The sequence below is a fragment of the Camponotus vicinus genome, unplaced genomic scaffold, assembly GCF_025532165.1.
Source record: "Camponotus vicinus isolate PSW18456_S1 unplaced genomic scaffold, iyCamVici1.0 SCAF_1, whole genome shotgun sequence".
NCBI lineage: Eukaryota > Metazoa > Arthropoda > Insecta > Hymenoptera > Formicidae > Camponotus > Camponotus vicinus.
Window position 1 is genome coordinate 26910805 of NW_028141945.1, and position 20332 is coordinate 26931136.

The following is a 20332-nucleotide window of genomic DNA, read 5'->3' on the forward strand; positions in this document are numbered from 1 at the left end:
GCCTTTGTACAGCTATAAGCTGTATATCAGTTGACCTGGTATAAAGGTTGTTTTGACGACATATGTATATTTTGTATATTTGAATATATATGTCGTCAAAACAACCTTTACATCGAGTCAATTGATATACAGTTTATAGCTATACTAAGGCATTTTTTACGACATATGTATATTTTGTATATTTGAATGTATATATGTCCCCTAACAGCACATGTAGATACTGAGAATGTTCGAAGAATATCGCAAAAGTACAATATATTCTCATATATTCTCAGAACATTCGAGATACATATTATGATATACTAGTATATACTAAGAATGCTCTAATGTCCGCCTATTTTGGTTAATAGCAAATACTGAGAATATCTTGTAGTATAATTCATATATGTAATAGAAATACTTTAAATAAATGCAGTAAACGCACACACTATTTCTCATTTTAATTTCAAATAATCTTTTTAATATTCTGAATCCCAACAAGAAATCCAGAACAACTAAACTATTAAACAAATGAAAAACAAATGAAAATTTTTAATTAAGTCAGTTTATTATAAATTAAACTGACTAAAAGGAAAAAGAAGAAACTTTGGAACTCATGTTAGTTCCAGTCCTTTATATCCATTTCACCAAAAATTAAGTACGAGTTTGGTGGCGCGCGTAGCGGCAAAATAAGGAAACACATGCAATATTATAGAATATCCTAAAAATATACGAAAAAGAATATATTAATACAAGATATGCAAAGTATATTTTGAGAATATATGAAAAATAATATACCACAAGAGATGTTATGGGATTATTCTCAGTATATTACATCTGTAACGTATATTTACAATATGAGTATAGAATATTCGAATGATATCATGTGCTGTTAGGGTCGTCAAAACAACCTTTACATCATATGAATTGATATATATGTATAAATTGATTTGGACTATGATTTTTTATAAACTAACAATAATTTAGTAAAGTAAGCTATTTTTTTTATATTTGTACATCAGCTTTTTGTATCTTTGCTACAAGTAGCAAATTATATAGTGTATTATAGTATTTGGTGTAATATCTCCATCAATGCTGTAAAAAATATCATTTACAATGCAAATTGCTGTTTTTGTATTTTTTAGATTATTTCACAGTTGTTTAGTAAATTATGATGTAAGTTTCCCTGGTCTCAGAGGCTCTGGCGCAACGCTTGCGTCTGCCGCGAAGCCGCTCTTCAATGTCCGTCGCCGGCATTGGAGGAGCATCCGGAGCAACTCGTGGAAAGTTATTCTTGAGCCTCTCCTCTGGGGTGACCGGAGCAACCCTTCAGGTACTAGCGTACGTTCTTCCGCGCCTCTCGTCGTACCAGGGACCCATCTTGCGAAGCAGCTTCACTTGGCCACACATTCGCGGCCTTTCCCTGGCGGATCCGCAGTATCTAGATCGAGATCCGATCGAAATACTGCTCGGCGCAGACGTATACTCCGCCGTACTTCAAGATGGGCTCCGCAAGGGGCGCAAGGACGAGCCCATCGCTCAGCGGACCTCGCTCGGCTGGATCTTGTCTGGAGGTCACAAGGCCACGCTCCAGAGCAGCCATACCTCGCACCAATGCTCCATCGACCACGAGTTGAACGACCTGGTGCAGCTGTTTTGGGAGCAAGAAAGAGAGACCGCCGCTCCCGTCGCTCTCACCGCCGAAGAGAAGAGGTGCGAAGACCTCTTCACCCGCGAGCACACACGCACCAACACCGGACGGTACGTTGTTAGGCTGCCGTTCACTGGAGCACCGCCCTCTCTCACTGAGACCCGCAAGCCAGCCGAACGTCTGCTCCACGCCATGGAGCGCCGCTGCTCAAAGGACGCTCGATTCGGCGATCTTTACCGCGGCTTCATGCAGGAGTATGAAGACCTGCAACATATGGAGGTCGTAAACACCTCATCCGGCTCGAAGGACCAGAAATGTTCGCGAGCGTATCCGACAGTGCGATGATAGGACCGGAAGGTCGTAAAGCGAAAAAAGTGCGCCTCGTTCACACAAAAGACTGACGTTTATTGGAGTCAAATTAAAAGACAAGTGTTTAGTGCAGTGATTTCGATTAGCGAAACAGCGGTGTAACAAAGTGAGCGCAGTTTTCGCGAGCGGTATCGCGAGCGGTGCAGAGAAACAAGAGCGAGAAAAATGCGTTGTCCAAAGTCGTAAGCGGTCGTGTAATGCGGTTAATCAGCGGTTTGATACAGAGATTGCGAAAGTCCAAGAGAATAAGCGGTCGTTATAAGCGGTTTTACTATGCGGAGCGGTTTTAACTGAGCGGTTTGACAAAAAGTGCGAGACTTCGACTTGCTCGCGTGCGGTGCCCGTTATAAAGCGAGCGGAATTTTGGGCCCGTTGCGACGTGGCCCAATAATTTTAATTATTTAGCGGTGACCTCATGGCGCCGCGTATAATTGGCCGCCGATGAGGTCTGATGTTGGCTTTTTCGCGGTTGCCATGCGCGCAGTCTTTTTGGAACAGCTGATTGGCAATCAGCTGATCGTGACGTATGGGCGCGCATGCCCGTACGTCACGCTGATTTTGGTCGACGGTTGAGATTATTATTGTCAATGTTTATGACACGCGTTTCTTATGTCCCAAAAAAATTGAAGATAACTCGAACGATCGAGTTTTTCTGGCGATTAGAGGTCTCGAGAAGTTTCTCGAAGCCCGTTGATTTTGAACTTTCGAGTCGTAAAACATCATTCGAAATGTATATAATATATTTAAGAATTTTAATTCGGAATGAATTTTACGATTTTCGAACATGATCCCGCGCATGAACACACTCGCAAATTTCGTCACGTACTGACGAGGCGGGCGGGATGTTCGAAAATCGTAAAATTCATTCCGAATTAAAATTCTTAAATATATTATACAGGGTGACCCATTTTAACTTAGGCAGCCAAATAATTCGAAAAATAAGCAAGATAGAGAAAAATGTTTTAGACAAAAGTTGTATGGTTTCGAGGGGGCCATAAGATGGTATCATTGGTTTGACCTTGAAGAGTCATTTGAAGGTCACGTGAAGGTCACTTCAATTTTTTTAAATGGAATACCCTATATATTTTTGTACATTCTTGTAGCTTATTTCGAGAGCTTTCCAAAACACTATAATTAAGTACCTTTCCGTTAAGTACTTTTTGAGTTATGATGCTTGAAATAATTTCTTAATTTTACATAAACCATAAAATATCTTGTAAAATATTCATTTTTCGATTATCTTACCTTAATACTTTTATGTACAAAATAATGAGAGGAATCAATTGGTGTAAAGAAAACACATAGTTGTTTTTAAGAAAAAATATGGAATTGTTAATTGCAAATTACATATTTTTTCTTCGAAACAACTATGTGTTTTCTTTACACCAATTGATTCCTCTCATTATTTTGTACATAAAACTATTAAGGTAAGGTAATCGAAAAATGAATATTTTACAAGATATTTTACGGTTTATGTAAAATTAAGAAATTATTTCAAGCCTCATAACTCAAAAAGTACTTAACGAAAATGTACTTAATTATAGTGTTTTGGAAAGCTCTCGAGATGAGCTACAAGAATGTACAAAAATATATAGGATGTTCCATTTAAAAAAATTGAAGTGACCTTCACGTGACCTTCAAATGACTCTTCAAGGTCAAACCAATGATACCATCTTATGGCCCCCTCGAAACCATACAACTTTTGTCTAAAACATTTTTCTCTATCTTGCTTATTTTTCGAGTTATTTGGCTGCCTAAGTTAAAATGGGTCACCCTGTATACATTTCGAATGATGTTTTACGACTCGAAAGTTCAAAATCAACGGGCTTCGAGAAACTTCTCGAGACCTCTAATCGCCAGAAAAACTCGATCGTTCGAGTTATCTTCAATTTTTTTGGGACATAAGAAACGCGTGTCATAAACATTTCTGGTCCTTCGAGCCGGATTAATCATCCGCATCCGCAGTTCGTGGGTGAAATTCACGTGTGTCGTCCAGTGCGCGAACCTGAACAGAAAGACAATTAGTGAAGATGAGTGCCGATTTGAAGGCGTTGCTGGAGGCGCAGAACGATATCCACGGGCGAATGTCTCGCTCCGTGGACAATCTGCGCAAGATGGGTGTCTCGAGCATCACTGCCGAAGCAATACAAGCTCGCCTCCGCATCCTCGAGACGCTGTGGACTAAGTTTGAAGCGCATCACGATCTCATTAGGACGGCGCTGAAAGACAAATATCTCGAGAGTGAGTACGCTAAAGCAGATTTCATTGACATCGCGGAATCTACTTACGTGACACAACGGAGCACGCTAGTCGAGTACGCGAACAAGCTCAAGGGCGAGTCGTCCGTCGCGCCTAAAGCCGAGGCTCACCAGGAGCACTCGCTCAAGACCTCGCTGCCGCGGATAAAGCTCCAGACATTCTCCGGCGCGTACGGAGATTGGCCAGCGTTCCGCGATATCTTTCTATCCATAGGGGACAATCCGTCAGTCTCCAACGTAGAGAAGCTGCATTACCTCCGTACAAGCTTGCAAGGTCCTGCGGAAAAATTAATCCGGTCATTACCAATTGTCGGGGGCAACTATGAGCGGGCATGGACGATTCTGAGCTCGCATTACGAAAATAAGCGAGAACTCATTCGCGCCAACTTCGCTGCTTACACCGCCGTGCCAAGAATGAAAGCCGCGACCGCCGACGAGCTAAGTCGCATTTATAACGCCGCCACGACTGCCATCAACGCTCAGGAGAGCATCGACAGGCCCATTGCCACGCACGGGATGGACCTTTTCAATTACTTACTCGTCGAACGATTCGATCCGCTAACTCGGATGGAGTGGGAGTCCTCCATTCGCGATTCCGTCGATCCGCCGAGTAATGCCGTCCTGATGGATTTCATGTCCAAGCAGATCCTCACACTCAACGCCGTGCAGCCGAACTCCGTTGCGAAATCCGGAGAGAAGTCCCGGTCCGCGAAATCGCATTTCGTGAAGCGCACATCCGACTCCTCGACGTGCGCAGCATGCAAGGGCAAGCACTCCCTTATGCAATGCACGGAATTCAAGTCGAAAACCGCGAGCGACAGAAAGAACTTCGTGGAAGCAAACAAACTGTGCTTCAATTGTCTCGGCAATCACTTCCTAGCCAAATGCCAATCCGTGAAAACTTGCTTCACGTGCAAGTCACGACACCACACTTTACTTCACGTCGCGTACGCACAACCCGACGGAGCGAGTTCTTTGTCCACCACGCGACTCGCATCGGATCGCAAGGCGATCCTTCTCGCCACCGCACGCGTCAACATCACGGACCACTTGGGAAGACCTCACGCCGTCCGTGCGCTGATCGACCAGGGGTCAGAAGTTTCCCTGGTCTCAGAGGCTCTGGCGCAACGCTTGCGTCTGCCGCGAAGCCGCTCTTCAATGTCCGTCGCCGGCATTGGAGGAGCATCCGGAGCAACTCGTGGAAAGTTATTCTTGAGCCTCTCCTCTGGGGTGACCGGAGCAACCCTTCAGGTACTAGCGTACGTTCTTCCGCGCCTCTCGTCGTACCAGGGACCCATCTTGCGAAGCAGCTTCACTTGGCCACACATTCGCGGCCTTTCCCTGGCGGATCCGCAGTATCTAGATCGAGATCCGATCGAAATACTGCTCGGCGCAGACGTATACTCCGCCGTACTTCAAGATGGGCTCCGCAAGGGGCGCAAGGACGAGCCCATCGCTCAGCGGACCTCGCTCGGCTGGATCTTGTCTGGAGGTCACAAGGCCACGCTCCAGAGCAGCCATACCTCGCACCAATGCTCCATCGACCACGAGTTGAACGACCTGGTGCAGCTGTTTTGGGAGCAAGAAAGAGAGACCGCCGCTCCCGTCGCTCTCACCGCCGAAGAGAAGAGGTGCGAAGACCTCTTCACCCGCGAGCACACACGCACCAACACCGGACGGTACGTTGTTAGGCTGCCGTTCACTGGAGCACCGCCCTCTCTCACTGAGACCCGCAAGCCAGCCGAACGTCTGCTCCACGCCATGGAGCGCCGCTGCTCAAAGGACGCTCGATTCGGCGATCTTTACCGCGGCTTCATGCAGGAGTATGAAGACCTGCAACATATGGAGATCGTAAACACCTCATCCGAACAAGAAGACACCGCTAAGTGCTACTTACCGCATCACGGAGTGCTGCGGGAAACGAGCACATCAACGAAGCTCAGGGTCGTCTTCAACGGCTCGCAGCTCTCGATCTCGGGCGCGTCCCTCAACGTCAACTTGTTGACGGGCGCCAACCTCCTGCCAGTCCTCGCCGACGTGCTCCTTCGTTGGCGTTGGCACCGCTATGTCTTTGTGACGGACATCGAAAAGATGTACCGCCAAATCCTCATCCATCAGGAGGATCGCGACCACCAGCGGATACTCTGGCGGCACCGAGTCACCGACGACGTCCGCGAGTACCGCCTACGAACGGTCACGTATGGCTTGGCGTGCGCGCCATTTCTCGCCATACGGACCCTACACCAGCTCGCTGACGACGAGGGTTCGCAATTTCCGCGTGGAGCGATCGCACTACGCCGCGATACTTACGTGGACGACGTCGTCACCGGAGCAAGCACCATCTCGGAGGCCACCACGTTGCAGCGGGAGCTACGCGGTCTTTGCACGGCGGGCGGGTTTCCGCTCAGGAAGTGGGGGGCCAACAACCTCGGTATCCTGTCTGGAGTCCCACCAGAACACTGAATCACCAGTTCACCGCACTCGTGGTCCCACGAAAGCCACGCGACACTGGGCCTTCACTGGCACCCGGCCAGTGATCACTTCACTTTCTCGGTGCAAGCACGTCACTTCACAGAGTTCACAAAAAGACGCGTTCTGTCCGAGACCGCACGACTGTTTGATCCTCTAGGGTGGCTCACTCCAGTCACAATGCGAGCTAAAATTTTAATCCAGTCCGCCTGGCTGAAGAAGCTGGACTGGGACGCTCCTCTTCCGTCGGCAGACGCCCTGTCCTGGAAGAACCTCCTCTCTGATCTTCCGCGCCTGAACGAGATCAGGGTATCTCGCTGGTTAGGCAGTGACGCACCACACACACAAACCGAACTCCATGGGTTCGCCGACGCCTCGGAGCGAGGAGCATTCCAAGGCTGTTCACCTCGAGGTCGTCTCCGACTACACGGCTGAGGCGTTCCTGGCTGCCTTCCGTCGCTTCGTGTCCAGGCGAGGTCTCTGTCACGAGGTATTCTCGGACTGCGGGACCAACTTCATCGGAGCAAGCCGAGAACTCCGGGAGATGTTCCGCGCCTCAACTACCGACGGCCGTCGCATCGCACAGGCAGCAGCTTCAGACGGCATTAGGTGGCGGTTTAACCCGCCCGCAGCTCCTCACTTTGGCGGACTTTGGGAGGCAGCCGTCAAGTCAACGAAGCACCACCTTCGAAGGGTTATCGGCGAGGCAACGCTCACCTTCGAGGAGATGACGACTCTCCTCGCACAGGTGGAGGCGTGCCTCAATTCGCGCCCGCTTCAGCCGCAGACTGACGATCCGGACGACTTGACGGCATTAACACCCGGTCACTTCATCATCGGAGCTCCTCTATTGGCCGTTCCGGAGCCGTCGCTTGCCACCGAGAGAGATAACGCGCTATCACGGTGGCAACTCCTCCAAAAAATGCGCGACCACTTTTGGGATCGGTGGTCGCGCGAGTATCTACAGACGCTGGCCTGCAGATCAAAGTGGCAACGGAACCAGACCGGCCCCAACGTTGGCGACCTGTGCCTACTGCGGTCGGAATCGACACCTCCAACACGGTGGCCGCTCGCCCGAATAACACGCCTGCACCCCGGGGACGACGGCGTGACTCGCGTGGTCACCGTGCGCACAGCATTCTCAGAGCTCGTCCGACCACTCGCGAAAATCATCCTCTTGCCAGGAACCAACACCGCAGCATCTCCAACGCACGCGGATTCGTGAGCTCTTATGAACTCCGAACTTTCTTTCATGTCTCATCCACATTGTATAATATTCACTCACATTATGTTTCACGGTATCATATTTCCGGGAATCGTACCGCGCTTAATCACATGTAATTATATTCAGGCACATTCGATATTATGTGCGATCCGCGAGCCGCGTTATCAGTCTCTTTTTTCTTTTTCTGTTCTCTCTCTGGCGTCACAATTTCACGATCACGTTCACATTTCACTGCACTCGCGAGATTATTCACAAATTCACTGTACATTTTCTCACTACTTTCACACGACACTATTCTCGCGAAAGACTCAAATAAACTGAGCCACACGTGTCTTTGTACTACGTCACGCATTCCATTCATGATCGCTATCAATAACTCGTTAATCGGACCGTTCGCGACACCTACCCGCGCATGAACACACTCGCAAATTTCGTCACGTACTGACGAGGCGGGCGGGATGTTCGAAAATCGTAAAATTCATTCCGAATTAAAATTCTTAAATATATTATATACATTTCGAATGATGTTTTACGACTCGAAAGTTCAAAATCAACGGGCTTCGAGAAACTTCTCGAGACCTCTAATCGCCAGAAAAACTCGATCGTTCGAGTTATCTTCAATTTTTTTGGGACATAAGAAACGCGTGTCATAAACATTGACAATAATAATCTCAACCGTCGACCAAAATCAGCGTGACGTACGGGCATGCGCGCCCATACGTCACGATCAGCTGATTGCCAATCAGCTGTTCCAAAAAGACTGCGCGCATGGTAACCGCGAAAAAGCCAACGTCAGACCTCATCGGCGGCCAATTATACGCGGCGCCATGAGGTCACCGCTAAATAATTAAAATTATTGGGCCACATCGCAACGGGCCCAAAATTCCGCTCGCTTTATAACGGGCACCGCACGCGAGCAAGTCGAAGTCTCGCACTTTTTGTCAAACCGCTCAGTTAAAACCGCTCCGCATAGTAAAACCGCTTATAACGACCGCTTATTCTCTTGGACTTTCGCAATCTCTGTATCAAACCGCTGATTAACCGCATTACACGACCGCTTACGACTTTGGACAACGCATTTTTCTCGCTCTTGTTTCTCTGCACCGCTCGCGATACCGCTCGCGAAAACCGCGCTCACTTTGTTACACCGCTGTTTCGCTAATCGAAATCACTGCACTAAACACTTGTCTTTTAATTTGACTCCAATAAACGTCAGTCTTTTGTGTGAACGAGGCGCACTTTTTTCGCTTTACGACCTTCCGGTCCTATCATCGCACTGTCGGATACGCTCGCGAACAGTAAAATAAGCTATTTTTTTTATATTTGTACATCAGCTTTTTGTATCTTTGCTACAAGTAGCAAATTATATAGTGTATTATAGTATTTGGTGTAATATCTCCATCAATGCTGTAAAAAATATCATTTACAATGCAAATTGCTGTTTTTGTATTTTTTAGATTATTTCACAGTTGTTTAGTAAATTATGATGAGATATGTATATACTGTATGAAATTTGATAGCATTTCTACTAAAATTATTTTTTATATGAAATTCTTATATATTATATTATTTATTGACAACATTAAACGCCTTTTGTTAGATATAAGAGAAATGAGAGTGGTCTATCCTATCCTATACATCAGTAGCAACTTGTAGAGCAATCTCATATCATATATCGAAAAATAATTCATTAAGGGGATCCCTCAAGCATACTTTTTTATCGACAAAAACACCGTAATTTTTGAAAGTGTGCCATTTTTTATTGCCTGTATGGAATTAAAAATCTTTCTCCAGAATTGAAGTATACACGCAAACGGACACGTGAAAACTCTATACAGTATGAGATTTTATATTGAGAAAGAAAATAAGTATAAAATTAAATTTTTCTTTATCGACTTCTTAAATCAACATGGCGTCAGAGCTGTCAACTTGTACATATATTAGCTTCTTATAAAAGTTTTATAGCTTTTATGCATAAAACAGTAGCTTTCACGATTGTGTACTGCACCGTAGAACATTGTCGAACTATAAAAACTGAATTTAATTGCCTAATTAATAAATGGCATTCTTCCGAAAATTTCAGTCCGTATGTACCTAAAATATCGGTAAAGTAGAGTGGAAAATACAGGGCATCTTCTTTATAAATAACGTGATAGAGAGAGATACGGGATGAGGATTAGATGAGGGCGCTGTAATCGTGTAAGAGTTGGCCGTTCAATGAGGGATCCCCTTAACAAAGCAGATTTTTTAAGCGAGAGTTTATTATTTTATTATCTGCGCTATTAAAATCTTATAAAATGTTATGAAAAAATTAGTACTCATCATTTTAACCGTGAATTATCTTAGAAAATTGATCTTTTGTTGTCAAAATATGTTTACAGAATCTGTACTCCTTTTCAGTCAATATGTTGTAAGCTATGGGTGCCATAATGGCGCTGGCGTGCGACCGTGGTGGCGCTGGCGTGCGGTAGCGATAGCGCTGGTGCGCCTCTTTGCGTGACGTAGCGCAAGCCGATTGGCTGCGCAGGATCTTGGCGCGTCCCGAGATAAGCGACCGCGACTACCGGTGGTCACTCTTCTTCCGGCGGTCATACAGTCAACACACGAGGTTCTTAGCACGCGGTTTTTATTGCGTAGTTAACCGGTTAAGCCTTTTGGCCGTGGTCGTTACTCAGGCATTATTAACGTTGTTCTTATTTCGTGCTTGTGTAACTAATAAATACACAGTTTTTATATCGATACTCTCCGGGTCATTTACTGTGTTTAATAAACCTGAATCTCAACCCTCAGGCATTCCTCTCCCGGCTCATCCATTCCTGACAACGTGGTTTCTCTCACAGGAGATTACCATACCCTTACAATGTACAAATTAAAATGAAACAATTTTTTTAATGCATGGGAAGATTTAAATTTACTAAACATTATGTTTTTATTATATAAATATTATATATATATTTTGCAATTACAAACTAAATTGTTCACAAACATTCTGTATTTTTATTTATTTTATTAATAGACAAATGTTTAATATAAAATAAAATCCAATTATATGTTTATTAATACATTAAAAGATATATTATATTTCTTATTAAATAAAATTGTGTTTTTCTGTTTTTGTTAATACAACTATTTAAACATTACACAAATATATTTCTAAACGTTAACAAAAATTTATAATTATTGTGCAAATAAATGTGAATAAATATATAATTTACATGTTATTCAATTTAACTTGTTAGCTATACATGAAATATGTATCTATACTTGAAAATTATCTTAATTGCTGATACATATTTACTTTTTCAAATTCCTTTAAAATCTTATTTAAATTCTGAAATATCTATTTGCATAAATCGTATGTATCAAATATAAATGCTTTATCATACTCAGTTGAGTTTTGTTCGCTTTAACTATGCTTTAACAAAAGTTATATGTATTCTATGTTTAATATATCATGTACAATATATCATATTTAATGTTACTAATAAAATTACATACATTTAGAGAAATTACATATAATGAGATATATATTTATGATATATAAGAAAATTTAAAACAAAATAAAATACAATTACAACTCAAATTAAACTGTGATAAAATCTATCTTGAATAAAAAAATAATAAATTTGCTCTATTTAAGAAAATAATAACTTCTTGTCTATTAAATACTTTTAATATACTCTTAAATAACCTTAAATATATGTAATTCTTATAATAAAACAAATGTAATAGACTATTTTTGAACTGAACCTTAATGAAGATATATCACATTGGTGTAACGTATAATGGAATTCTTTCATCGTTCCATATAGTATTTTTTTTAAGCACTACTCGTAATTTGTGAAGATGTCACAATTTTTGAATTGTGACTCTAACACAGCAAAAAAATGTTTTTTGAAATAAAAACATTTTTTTGCTGTGTTAGAGTCAGAAAGAAGTTATATAATTTTAAGATATTTAAGTAACTTATCACAAACTGTAATAAGATATTCTTTTTTATGTAAAACGATAATAATGAAATCTACGACAATAGCAAAGAATACGACAAGTATACGGGCGTATCCCGATTGGACACATAACGATTTGACACCGCTCGATTGGACACGCATTATTGGACACGTTTTATTGGACACCGCTCGATTGGACACCACACGATTTGACACCGCACGATTCGACACTGCACAATTGGACACGCACATTGCACGATTGGACACGGCAGCATTGGACACTGCACGATTGGACACGTACATTGCACGATTGGACACGGCAGCATTGGACACCGCACGATTGGACACAGCACGATTCGACACCGCACGATTCGACACCGCACGGTTGGACACCGCATGATTGGACACCGAACAATTGGACACCGCACGGTTGGACACCGCACGGTTGGACACCGCACGATTCGACACGCAAGATTCAACACCGCACGATTCGAAACCGCACGATTGGACACCGCACGATTGGACACCGCACAATTGGACACCGCACGGTTGGACACCGCACGGTTGGACACCGCACGATTGGACACCGCACGATTGGACACCGCACGATTCGACACCGCACGATTCGACACCGCACGATTCGACACCGCACGATTCGACACGCACGATTCGACACCGCACGATTCGACACCGCACGATTCGACACCGCACGATTCGACACCGCACGATTCGACACCGCACGATTCGACACCGCACATTTGGACATGTATGCACCCCGCCGGTAGGGGTGCCTACGATAGAATGCAACTTTCCACGCGAAGCGAGGTTCCACTTTGCAACTTTTCACGCGAAGCGAGGGGGGATGAGATGGGTTCGGGAGGGGGGGCCGAAGGCCCCCCTTGCATCCCCCCGTGTGTGTGTGTGTGTGTGTCTGCTCCATGCTCTTTGTGCGGTGTCGAATCGTGCGGTGTCGAATCGTGCGTGTCGAATCGTGCGGTGTCGAATCGTGCGGTGTCGAATCGTGCGGTGTCGAATCGTGCGTGTCGAATCGTGCGGTCTCCAATCGTGCGGTGTCCAATCGTGCGGTTTCGAATCGTGCGGTTTCGAATCGTGCGGTGTTGAATCTTGCGTGTCGAATCGTGTGGTGTCCAATCGTGCGGTGTCCAACCGTGCGGTGTCCAATTGTTCGGTGTCCAATCATGCGGTGTCCAACCGTGCGGTGTCGAATCGTGCGGTGTCGAATCGTGCTGTGTCCAATCGTGCGGTGTCCAATGCTGCCGTGTCCAATCGTGCAATGTACGTGTCCAATCGTGCAGTGTCCAATGCTGCCGTGTCCAATCGTGTAATGTGCGTGTCCAATCGTGCAGTATCGAATCGTGCGGTGTCGAATCGTGCGGTGTCCAATCGAGCGGTGTCCAATAAAACGTGTCCAATAATGCGTGTCTAATCGAGCGGTGTCGAATAGTTACGTATCGAAAAGGAGGTCACCCCAAGTATACGACAAAAGCAATTTTAACGACACATTTTAATGATAATAGTTTTAAGGGGATCCTAAAACGACGACCGAACTCCGACGGGATAGCGCCCTCATCTAAGCGTAATTAAAATTGTCGATAATACCGACAATTTTAATTTCGCCATTACCGACAATAGTATATATACATAAACCATATATGTATATTACAAAGAATAATTTTTAATCGTGTTTAACATGTTAAAATCAGATAACATCTTTCTGCTTCTTTATCGCACGCATATCGAAGCATGTAGATAACAGAAAAATATAGATGTGTTTGGCATGTCATATGTATAATTTAAACACAATTTCATGATTATTCATGACTATACATATATATATATTATATTGATTATGTATCTTCTCATGTATCTTACAAGAGCAATAACACATTTGACCATTTGTGTACATATGTATATATAAATATATACATTTCTATATGTTATATTCTATATATTCTATATTTTTATATATTTTTTACAATATAAAATATAAAAATTTATTATTCTGTTACGAGTAAGACCATGTATTGTAAATGTTTGTAAATTTCTATTACAATTACATAAATAATTATACATATATACAGGGTGGGCCATTTTAATCTATGCACCCAAATTTCTTTGTACCTAAGACAGATACGGAAAAATGATTCAGACAAAAGTTTTATGGTTTCGAGGGGGCCATAAGATGGTATCATTGGTTTGACCTTGAAGAGTTATTTGAAGGTCACATGAAGGTCACCTTTAATTTCTTATGTGAATCATTTTTCCGTATCTGTCTTAGGTACAAAGAAATTTGGGTGCATAGATTAAAATGGCCCACCCTGTATAATGAAAGAAACATTTACATGAAAAAAAATTTAATTTCATAAAATGTATTTTTGTTAATTCCATTATACTGATTATGTGTTAAAAAAACAATCTGTACTGCATAGATTGTAACTTATATAAAGTTACATTATACATATATATATATATAGTAGGTATTATCACACATGTAACTTTTTATAAAATACAATCTATGCAGCACAGCTTGTTTTTTTCACATATAATCGAATTAGAAAAAATATTATATGAAGTCACATATTTTAATCATGTGTACATATTTGGTTTGTTACATGTGTGTACAAATGTTTATATTTATAATAAAAATTTACAAATATTTACAACATATTATCTCGATTGGGACAGAATACATTTGTAAAAAATATGGAAATATAGAATATATAAAATATAATAAAAGTGCAAAAATATAGAAAAATATAGAATGGGCCCCTCCATCGCCCATTCCCGTGAAAACGCTAACAAAATATTTTATGTATTTAATTCGTCTCTCCGACAGTAATTTATAAGCGAAATTGAAGCGCGTTTTTTATTTGTCTTACTCTTACGAGTCAGAATATAGATCTTTTTGTTAAATTATAACATTTCATTTTGAAAAAGGCAACAGTTTATTACTTTTTATAATTTTATAAAAATGTTTTTTTTTTTAATAACCAGCACACGAATAGATTGCCTTTGGATTACATTTTTTTAATAACCAACACACGAATAAATCGCCTCTGGATTACATTTCTTTAATAACCAGCACACGAATAGATCGCCTCTGGATTATATTTCTTTAATAACCAGCACATGAATAAAGCGCCTTTGGATTACATTTTTCTAAAATAACCAGCACACAAGTAGTTCGCCTCTGGATATTTTGTTTAATAACCAGCACACGAATAGATCGCCTCTGAATATTTTTTTTTAATAACCAGCTCACGAATAGATCGCCTCTGGGATAAACTATTTTTTTCATAATCAGAGCGCACATGCAAACCGCTTCTGACAAGAAATATTTTCTGAAACAACCAGCTCACGAATAGATCGCCTCTGGGATAAACTATTTTTTTCATAATCAGAGCGCACATGCAAACCGCTTCTGACAAGAAATATTTTCTGAAACAACCAGCTCACGAATAGATCGCCTCTGGGATAAATTATTTTTTTCATAATCAGAGCGTGTTCTTTTCATAATCTGTGCATGTTGTACATAACCCTAATTATGACAACAAAGTTCTACCTTTTAAACCATCCTCTTTTTGTTGTAGAATGTCGACGAGCATACAAAGGTAAACATTTAGCGCTATACGTCACTACCATTGTATAAAAATAAATAAATATACAAAAAATAATAAATATATGTAACTTTCGTAACTTTCGATTGAAAACGTCACTAGTCACGATCGACTCTTTTTCCGCGCTGCCTTGTTCTTACGCGTAAGTACGGCGCGACAACGAGTCGAGTACTGTCGGCGAAGTAAATATATCACAGCATGATTCCGCGTTACACTATAGAAAATACAAATTTTATATTTTTTCGATTTGAAAATAATTGCAATAGATTAATGAGATTTTTTAAATTAAAATGACACCAAACACGACATAAATCGGATTATTTTTAATTAAATATATAATTAAAATTTAATAATTAATTTGATTAAAAGTAATCCGATTTATGCCGTGTTTCGTATCATTTTAATTGTAAAAATCTCATTAATCCATTGCAATTATTTTCAAATTGAAAAAATGTTAACTAAAAATTTTAATTTGTACGATATTTAAATCTATAACGGTTGTTATAGATAAAGAAAGGTCTCCGATTTGAAGAGAGAGCGAGAACGAGTAAAGAGCAAGCGAGATAACGAGTCATAAAAGAGTTCCGAAGTCCCGCTCGCCAGGCTCGCTGTTTCTTATCTTTATAGGTATACATGTCATCTTATTCTAAAAAATAAAATTTTTATATTTCGCATTTTTTCGATTTGAAAATAATTTCAATGGATTAATGAGATTTTTGCGATTAAAATGACACCAAACACGACATAAATCGGATTATTTTTAATTAATTATATAATTAAAATTTAATAATTACTTTAATTAAAAATGATCCAATTTATGTCGTGTTTGGTGTCATTTTAATCGCAAAAATCTCATTAATCCATTGCAATTATTTTCAAATCGAAAAAATGCGAAATATGAAAACTTTATTTTCCATAATAAGATGACATATGTACGTATAAAGATAAGAAAATACGAGCCTAGCGAGCGAGACTTCGGAACTTTTTCATGATTCGTCATCTCGCTTGCTCCTTATTCCTTCTCGCTCTCGCTTGAAATCGGAGACCTTCCCTTATCTATAACAACTGTTATGGATTTAAATATCATATAAATTAAAATTTTTATTTAGCACTTTTTCAATTTGAAAATAATTGTAATGAATTCATGAGATTTTTATAATCAAAATGACACCAAACACGACATAAATCGAATCATTTTTAATTAAATAAATTGTTAAATTTTAAATCTTTTTCGTTCACTACGTAGCGCTTGTCAGTTTCATGCTTCATTCTCTTACATTCGCACTTCTCTCTCTCTCTCTCTCTCTCTCTCTCTCTCTCTCCCTCTATCTCTGTTTATTTGCCCGGTATTCTTCCATTCGCTTATGTCACTTTTACTTTTCTGATTCTCGTTTCTCCATATAAAATTAAATTTTATATATATATGCATTTTTATTTTATAATACTAACGAAATATAAAATATTAAATTTGTCTCTCTTTCTTTCTGTTTTGTTATAATAAATACACCTATGTAATACAATTAATATGTATTTTTTACATTTGCAGTAAGAAAAACGTTTAGGACAATTGATCATAATTTGCAACTATTTACGAACAATAAAGTTGAATGTATATAGAATCAATTTACACAAAATAAAATTTGATAGATTTTATCAATTTATATTATTAAACATGTATAAGCGTATTCAATTTTATTTTAATTATTTATTTCATACAATACAATAATAATAATCACATGATTTTTATAGCTGATAAGTATGTATTTATAATTTATAAGAACTATATAGTCTATATTTGTCAACAAAACAAAATTTTCTTAAAGTAAAACTTGTAAATTTCATTATTATATCATATGTTGAGGTAATTCGTAGTAGTGATTTTATTAATATATATATTTGTGATGCAAATTGATTCTACTAAACTTTATTCTTGGTAAATAGTTGTGAATTGTTATCAATTATCATAAAGATTATTCTTACTGCAAATGTAAAAAGTATATTAGGTGCGCAACTAAGTTCTCGCTGTTTTTTTTATGAAAATGCAACTTTATTGTGAAAAAATGGTTACAAATGAATCATTCAAAGTATTGCCCATCGCTAGCTACAACTTTTTCCCCATCTTTCTGGCAGAGCTCGAATACCGTTACGGTAAAAGTGTTCATCTTTTGAGGCTATCCACGAATCAAGCCATTTTTTGATGTCTTCATATGAGCGGAACTGCTGATCAGCCAGACCATGTGCCATCGAACGGAACAAGTAATAATCGGGCGGCGCAATATCTGGGGAATATGGCGGGTGGGGTAGGACTTCCCATTTGAGCGTTTCCAGGTAGGTTTTAACGGGTTTGGCAACGTGAGGCCGAGCGTTGTCATGCTGTAGAATCACTTTTTCGTGCCTCTGCTCGTATTGTGGCCGTTTTTCGCGCAGTGCTCGGCTCAATCGCATCAATTGAAGTCGATACCGTTCCCCAGTGATGGTTTCGTTCGGTTTCAACAGCTCATAATAAATAACACCGACCTGGTCCCACCAAATACACAGCATAACCTTCGCAGCGTGAATATTCGGCCGAGCCGACGACGTAGAAGCATGACCGGGCAGTCCCCATGACTTTCTTTTCTTTGGGTTGCTGTAATGAATCCATTTTTCATCACTCGTCACGATGCGATGAAGAAAACCCTTCCTTTTTTGCCGCTGGAGCAGTTGTTCACAGGCGAAAAAACGACGCTCAACGTCCCTTGGCTTCAAATCATAAGGAACCCAAGTTCCTTGCTTTTGAATCATTCCCAACGCATGCAATCGCTTGGAAATGGCTTGGCGGGTAACTTCTAATGCTGATGAAAGCTCTTGTTGCGTTTGGCATGGATCCTCATCGAGCAATGCCTCCAATTCAGCGTCTTCGAAGGTTTTTGGCCTTCCTTCACGCGGACGGTCGTCAACATCGAAATCACCGTCTTTGAAGCGACGGAACCAATCACGGCACGTTGTTTCACTTAGAGCAGCATCTCTATAAACTTTGTGGAGCTCTCGATGCGCTTCAGCCGCCGTTTTCTTCGAATGAAAGAAGAAAATCAACACTTCCCGCAAATGACGATTATTTAGCACAAAATCAGACATTTTCACACAACCAAAAGTATATGACGCCAAAACAAAATCACTACTGTGTCAAAACGGTTTGTTTACCATATGTCTAAGCTTGATTCATGACGTTTTGGATATGTCGAAATCGACCAACACTTATTGGTGGCGCAATCTATTGACAAACAGCGGGAACTTAGTTGCGCACCTAATATATAAATTGTATTACATAGGTGTATTTATTATAACAAAACAGAGAGAAAGAGAGACAAATTTAATATTTTATATTTTGTTAATATTATAAAATAAAAATGCATACATATAAAAAGCTTTTTTCGATATAGAGTAATAAGAACCAAAAAAACAGTAAAAATAACATGAGTGAATGTAAGAATATAATACCGAGCAAAAAAACAGAGAGAGAGAGAGTGAGCAAGCGATAGAGACAGAGCGAAGGAGCGAGCGAGCGCGAGAGAGAGAGAGAGAGAGAGAAACGTAACATGTAATGCGTAGCATGAAGCTGAGCTATATATAGTGAGTGAGAGATTAAAAAGAGAGAGAATGAGCATATGATCGAGAAAACGAAAGAAAAAATATGAGGGAGTGCAATAATAATAATGCGTATATGTATAAACTATTATCACAGGCATGAAAGAGGGAAAGAGAAAAGCGATTTTGTCTGTCCTTGTCGATAAAAGTTTAGATGGCAGTGCCCTCTATCATGCTATCCGTTAACTAATTTTGTTTGGTTTTACTCTTTTGATATCGATACTGTACACGCACGCACGTACACTAAACAGTTCGATCATATATCTTTTTATACAAGCTTCTAAGATCATTTCTTTTACTTCTGTATTATTCTTTCATGTTATCCCAAGTGAGGACGCTGTGTCTTTTACACAGACAAACTGCAAAACTTATATATTAAAGCAATATCGTTACGACGTAATGCAAAAAGTCGGTAACACGACTGTAATTAACACAATTATAAGTAACTTTTCTTGGTTTTTTGCATGAAGTTATAGCGTCTTCACTTCGTTATTCTTAGTACTTTAATTGTGGAAAAGGATTTATCGATCTGTGTAGCCAATAAAAAGATATATCATCGAACTGATTCTTCGCATTTTGTCGGTAAAAAAGTCGACTTTAGGATCCCCTTAAGATTTTTTTTTATTTGGTTATGTAACCAAGTTTTTATCTGAGCACTTGTACGGGCCTTTAATGCAGGATTTGATTTTTATTTCATTAATTTCATGAAGAGATGGTAATTTTTTATTTTTCACAGCCGTTTGACATGAAGATAAAACTATTGCGTTCATCTTCCGTCCATCTGATCTTATGAATACTATTTCTTGTAGAACCAGCAAGACATACTAAAATAATAATAAAATTATGTTAATTTAGTGTATTTAGTAAAAGAAATAATATTGTATATACAGGGTGAGCCATTTTAATTAACGCACGCAATTATTTCGGAAACAAAGCATTGTAGAGAAAAATGTTTCAGACAAAAGTTTTATGGTTTCGAGGGGGCCATAAGATGGTATCATTGGTTTGACCTTGAAGAGTTATTTGAAGGTCACATGAAGGTCACCTTCAATTTCTTAAATGGAACCTACTATTTGTCATTGCATATTCTTGTAGCTTATCTCGAGAGCTTTCCAAAACACTATAATTAAGTACCTTTTCGTTAAGTACTTTTTGAGTTATGAGGCTTGAAA

The 20332-nt window shown here is 40.4% G+C and overlaps 2 protein-coding genes across 2 annotated transcripts; both read left to right on the forward strand.

Moving 5' to 3' along the window:
• The first annotated feature begins 4029 nt into the window (after positions 1 to 4029).
• On the forward strand, positions 4030 to 6720 carry LOC145964788 (uncharacterized). Its single transcript, XM_083087933.1, has one exon. It carries the CDS (start codon positions 4030 to 4032, stop codon positions 6718 to 6720), a length of 2691 nt encoding a protein of 896 aa, XP_082944059.1.
• Positions 6721 to 7084: 364 nt separating this feature from the next.
• Positions 7085 to 7951, forward strand: LOC145964841 (uncharacterized). Its single transcript, XM_083088021.1, has one exon. It carries the CDS (start codon positions 7085 to 7087, stop codon positions 7949 to 7951), a length of 867 nt encoding a protein of 288 aa, XP_082944147.1.
• The last annotated feature ends 12381 nt before the right edge of the window (positions 7952 to 20332 follow it).